The sequence below is a fragment of the Pavona decussata genome, unplaced genomic scaffold (assembly GCF_977016875.1).
Source record: "Pavona decussata unplaced genomic scaffold, jaPavDecu1.1 SCAFFOLD_302, whole genome shotgun sequence".
Classification (NCBI taxonomy): domain Eukaryota; kingdom Metazoa; phylum Cnidaria; class Anthozoa; order Scleractinia; family Agariciidae; genus Pavona; species Pavona decussata.
The window spans coordinates 1,548,849-1,555,000 of record NW_028145698.1 but is presented as its reverse complement, the minus strand read 5'-3'; the positions used below and the strand labels follow the sequence as shown (position 1 = coordinate 1,555,000).

Below are 6,152 nucleotides of genomic sequence, written 5' to 3'. Positions count from 1 at the left end.
CAGTCCTAGAGGCGTTTTCCCAGGTGCCTTTATACATTATTGCTCGGGAAAGCGAAACAATTAGCTGTTTCCTTCATTTACGTTTTCTATTACAATGACTCTGTGCCAGCCCGTAAGCTTATAACAATTATAATTTTGATTTATACTGTTCGGTTGTGACTTTCAGCGAATTCTTTCTTAAGTTCTATCGCGATGCTGGCGTTATCTTGCTATTGATGGGATAGCAATGTCGCTACTTGCAGTAGCTACAAAAACCGTACAGAATACTTGCAACTGAGGACCTCTAAATTATCATCTGTTTTCTCTTTAAGGGCTGTAAATAAATGAAGTGCTTTACCTCGTGCGACGACGATCACTGGCTCTTCCCGTTCATAATCTGCATTAATAAGAAAAATAATAATGGTCCGGGCTATTGTACTTCTAAGTAAAGATTAAATAGAGCCACTTTCGTGATACAGGTCTCCTGAGGAGGTTGGTGTCATTTAATCGGCAGCTTTATAGTGGGTATTTATCAATACGGAAGCTTTTCATTTAGTTCTTATTGATATTGATTTTCATTGACTGATAATATGTTCTCTAAGAGCTGAAATCTATTATGGTATTAAAAAAAAGGTCACCCTATCTTAAGATGGAGGAGTTGTGAGAAGCTCTGTCGAGAACTAACTTATTAATTAAGAAGAAGCTTCAGGGTGTAATACAAGCGTACCTGTGTCCGATGATGCATCCCCTACTTCTGAATCTGAAAGCAATAAGAGGCAAAAAGTAATATTAAATAATTTAAAAGGATATTCAGATAATCCTAATACCCATTTGACGTTTCAGGGACGAATATGGTGCAAAACTATTTATAGTCTTATTAGAAAAAATAGACAAAAAAGAAAGAAATCTGAGGTAAGCCATCTACATGAGTGATAAAGTTGAACCTATGCTACACATTGACATTCAAATCCTAGCAGTAGGGAGTATGTTTGTCCCATGAACCTAGTTTATGGCCTTAGCTCCTACGAGTCCACTGTATCTCAGTGGTAGAGCATCCGAACTAGTAATCGGAAGGTCTTAGGTTTGACTCCTGAAAGGAGCACTCGAATTTCCTTTTTCCGAGTATGCCTCTGCTATTTACTGAATAATACATCATTCTCAAAGAATAACTTTTTCTGATTACAAGCTAGCTTTTACGTTTTGAAGATCCATTTATTACAAGAATATATCTTTCTTCGAATTTTCATTGTTTGTTATTCTGTAGGTATTCTGTAATGGTACACAGCACTAGATTACTCCTCGAATCACCTTGCCCAGCAGCTGCTTGACCGAGAACTTGCATCTCCAGCATTTCCTGGTCTTGCTCGTCTTCTGGCAAATTAAAGGAAAGCCAGAAATAAACATAACCAATTAATAACAAGTTATAAAGAATAAATGCACAAGTATTTTACTAAATAAAGGCAAATATATAACCAGAAAAAGAACGGAGACTAGTGTTTAAAAAGGTGCCACACTATTAGTGCGCAGCTTATAGTACACACTGAAAAGGACGAAAATAAACGAAAATAAGGCGGTGAATTGTATTGTAATGGTAGATAAATTTACCCTGGTCGCTCTCATAGTCGTCAGTGTCCTCGTCTTCCGATTCATCATGTTCCTCTTCCCCTCCTTGTTCTATTACAAGCAACATAAACGTGAGAATGGTATAAAAACTTAATTTAATTTCAATTTCAGCTTTATTTTTTGAGGCACTGGCTACGGACAACCCAAAGCTGGTTCCTTGTGGGGCGTTTACACAGCAATATCGATAAACAAGCTGACATGAAAGTGCTGAGGTTATTTAAAACTCAGAAAAAGTTTTAATTGTACTAACCTTCATCGCCTTGACCACAGAGAGGAATCCCACGCAAATAGCACCAGAGCTTTAGCATTTTCTGTTTTAAGATCCCACGCACCTGAAAAATAAGCAGTTTAGTTAATTTTTAAAGTTTTCATTAATTATTTTAATTTATGAAAAATAACAAAAGCTATCAATATGGTAAAGTAAACAATCATGTTCACACTAAGGGAGGGAAAGGAATTGGCCAGCATGAACTTGGAACCATCCTACACTGCGACCCGTCCTCAAAATTTTATTTGACGCTAACATAGCAAAACATTATTTTCTGTGTTTCAATTTTTGTCTTTCTTTATGACTTATTTGATCTCCTCACCGCTAATATTACATTTTTAAATCGTTTTTTTTTCCCTAGCTTGTGTGTACGTTTTGTCAATTTTGTGGTAGCGAGAGGATTTTACGATAAATGAGGATATAAAAGATGCCGGGATCTGTTATTCCTGGGCGTAAAAGGTGTGCAAAAACAACAGCAGCAAGTATGTTTTTTTTCGTGCACTACTGAAGTTGTACAATCGTAGGTTTAGTTCATAAACACTTATGCAGATTGTACTATTAAAGAAAGTCAATGTTCCCCCATATTAGCAAGATTCACTCAATGTGTGATAAATGAAGGGTCTATTTTTGGAATAGCTGAATTTTTTCTTTCTAGCTTGTCTAATGAAGGGTACAAGAGGTTACATACCTGTGGGGTTGCAAAGGTGTAGAGCACTGGATTCATTGCTGAGTTAATTGGTAGGACAAAGACAGCAATCCACACGGCGATATCGTCAGGTGGCTCAAAGGCTTCGTTTAACACCGAATTCAAACCAATCACCACAATCGGGATCCAGGATACAAGGTCGGTTAAAATAATCCAAAACACACGTTTGGCGAGGGACGTTTCTCTCTTGGCATCTCTTGCCCTGGCTTTTCGTTCCCTTTTCGTACCTTGACGGGTGAGCCGCCATCTCGACATGCAGGTCTTGTACAAAATCATGGAGTACGCCACAATAATAACGATAACCAGAGCCACATTCAAACCCACAAATACGGCAATTGAATACTCCCATCCTGAAATAAAGTCGGGGTCAAGCTGGAGGGGGATACACACGACTGATTTACCATAGTAGAATATGCTTTTGTCATGGTCATGGAAATAGCGGATGCCGAAGGTTGGCATGTAAGCAAAAAGAAAACCGATCACCCAGATGGCAAGGCAAAACTTATGGGCCTTCTTTCGAGTGAGTCCCTTGAATTGATAAGGGAACACGATCTTCTTCACTCGCTCAATCGCGAGGAGCGCCAGTGTCATGATGGATACCTGGCTGGACATCGCCGACATTCCCCCTACCATCTGGCATCGGAAACCGGTTCGCCACTCAAAGTCATGCAGATAATATTTACCAGACCAGACAACATCCATCACTCCGACAGTAATAAGGTACACTCCCATCAGTCCATCCGCAACCGCAACGTGCATCAACAGAATCGTTTGCACGACATTCTTTTCTTTAAAGAACACTCGCCAGGTAATCACAAACACAGCCCCAAGAATCGACAAAATTCCAACCACCCAGATGCACCTTTTTGGGTTTACGTTCCGAAACATACTGTCACAGTTTGCAAAATTGTCATTGATGAGAAAAGCACAGCCGGCGTCTTCCTTGAATTCGGCATGGCAGCACATAAGGTTGGTATCAAGTATTCTGCAAGATAATCATAAAGGCCAAACAATTAACACTTTAAATGAGTAACTTAGAAGGTCGCTTCATGTCACTGTGCAATTGGCTGAATTAGTCAGTAAAGCGTTTAATAAGACTTTTTATTTGCGTGCTGACAATGCGTAAGGTTTGCTTATTACTAGATAAATTGCGACAAATGTGGGCATATCACATAACATGACCCTGTTAGCGTTTTAGGATTTCAGTATTATTCTCTGCGATGAGCATTCATTCCTTTTAGCCATGAATTGTTGTTGCTATAGGAAAAAAAATCACAAAAGGGACGTTATGTTTTTGAAGGCTTTTTGTTATTTTTGTTGAAATATGTATGAAAAGTAGGGTGTAATAATTTGTAGATTTAAATCAAGATCCTCTTGTGTAGAGGGTATACCACTGTCAAACTCAACAGTAGGGCAGGAAATTTATACCAAATTTGGGCATAGCGTGCCAAAAATGTGAACAAGCTAATCCCGTAACGTTCAAATACTTCCCGTTGTTGCCTGAGCTCATATGGCCACAAATTTACTGGGACGCAAATGATCACCTTGTAACTTACTGGTTTCGAGAACGGGTACAGCAAGTCAAAGGATGGAACCCACCATAAAAGAGACTAAATGTTTTATCGTTCATATTTCATGCCACGACCTCATACGCCTCTTAAAATGACGTGCAAACTATGTCCTTTAAAACCCAACAAGAGTTTGCATTTTTGTTAAAACAGTCATTCTTAGTTGCCTCAAAGCCTAACTCCTGGAAATGAATCAAAACCTGCCAATTACAGCTAACAACAGGATTTTGTATCTGTACAGAGCTAAATTTCCTAGTTTTCAATAGGTTTTCTACGATCATTGGCAGCAGTTAAACATGTCATCATTGGTGGAGTTTCTATCTTCTTTCAATGAAGCTATTATGAAATATTGAGACCCCGGTTCCTTTTTCTGCACAGTATGTATTAATTTCAAAGTACGTAGACAGGTTTTCACAATAAAATTTGTTTGGGTATTCTTTATTGGAAACTCAGGACTAGTCAAGTAGAAATTCGCTTTTATTAGTCCGCTGAATTGCATAGGTTTATAACAATTATTTTATTAAAGAATATTACATGTGTGTGATGTTGTCCATCCCAGCGAAAAAACCCACAGGAAGTTCAGCCATCAGGTTATAGTGCATAAATCTGAAATTCAACACATAAATATGTAACTTATTTAGGCGCTGAGTTGCTCGCGTAATTTAAGGCCCGGTTAGCGTAACTTTGGAAATAATGTTAAGATATTCACACATATTCACACAACTTCCCGCCGTCAGGATAAATCTTTGGCGAATTAGGTCTCAAAATAACCCTGTTCAGCCTGGTTGGGCATGGGATAACTTTGAAAGATCGCAACTTTCCTAATATTTGAAGCAACAGCACCAATCTTTGTGACCTTACCTAAGATTTACACGAAAGAATATGATACACCATGTGTTTCCATGGGAAAAAGTGTACCGTCGTTACTTCGCATAATTATCCCATGGTAGCTTTTGATAATTGGTCTTGATTATTTTGGAGTCACGTTACGCGGTTTTCTTGGGTTGTGTAAAAATCGAGCCAAGACGGTGGATTTTGATTAGGGATATAATTTTCACGTCAAGTGACGTCATGACACTTGGCTTATTAATGAAAGAAATAAAGCGCGGTTGAACGCCAGCTAGGTTGACATATTTTTGCACAAATGATACTTAACATTTACAGCTCTGCGCTTAGCGGAATGGAGTTTAAGTGAAAGCAGAGCTGTAGGCGGTTAGATATTTTTCCATACAAACGGGAGACTCTGTACAGTTTTTAAGAAAGTAAAGTTCATTTAAATGCCTAGTCAACAAACACCGTACTGTAACGGCGGGCTTTTCCCAGAAAGCCTGACTACTGTCTTCTTCAAATTGAATCACTTATGATAACAATAATAACGGGAATTTCAGTTGAATCCACACAGTGGCACATCTCTCCACTGTTTCCATGTCTAATTGGAATTTGGAAATGTTGGTTCAGTTTTTGTGGAGGGAGGAAAACCGGAGTACCCGGAGAAAAACCCTCGGAGCAGGAACGAGAACCAGCAACAACAACGACAAAAACAATCAATCAATCAATCAATCAATCAATTAATCATTTAATCAGTCGTCAGTCAACCAATCAACCAATTAAGCAGTCAATCGATCAATTAGTCAATCAATGATTCATTCAACCTATCATCAAACAATTAACCAATCAATCCATTCACCCATCCATCATGCTAAGTATGTTTTCATTTCCTTGAATGGCACAAGGCAATCACTTTACGTAACAAATATTGTCTTCTAGGATATTTTTAATTGATGTAAATTGAGACAGAACTGTATTAAAGGCCTATTTAGACGGTACAACTTTTGCTTATACAACTGTCGCTAGCGATTTCCAGAGTGCGCTGCTCGCCTCATAAGATGTTAAGACATTTTTTTAAAATCCTACGACATTTTTTGTGACGTACACGACAGTCGTAAGCAAGTTGTAGGTTTGATTTACAAGAAACAATTCGTGTCGAAGGCCTGTCGTAAGTCTGTTG

At 38.5% G+C, this 6,152-nt stretch overlaps 1 protein-coding gene across 2 annotated transcripts in view; it reads right to left on the bottom strand.

The window, feature by feature from the left end:
* Positions 1-6,152, bottom strand: part of LOC146454419 (uncharacterized) — a 241,301-nt gene that overhangs the window by 216,245 nt on the left and 18,904 nt on the right. For both annotated transcript variants that reach the window (XM_085095546.1, XM_085095545.1), the window contains exons 16-22: positions 4,679-4,750; positions 2,559-3,561; positions 1,853-1,934; positions 1,585-1,653; positions 1,288-1,350; positions 707-739; positions 338-376 (exon numbers count right to left, since the gene is read on the bottom strand). In XM_085095546.1, the coding sequence (XP_084951672.1) occupies positions 338-376; positions 707-739; positions 1,288-1,350; positions 1,585-1,653; positions 1,853-1,934; positions 2,559-3,561; positions 4,679-4,750 (1,361 nt within the window). The remainder of the gene's footprint in view (positions 1-337; positions 377-706; positions 740-1,287; positions 1,351-1,584; positions 1,654-1,852; positions 1,935-2,558; positions 3,562-4,678; positions 4,751-6,152) is intronic.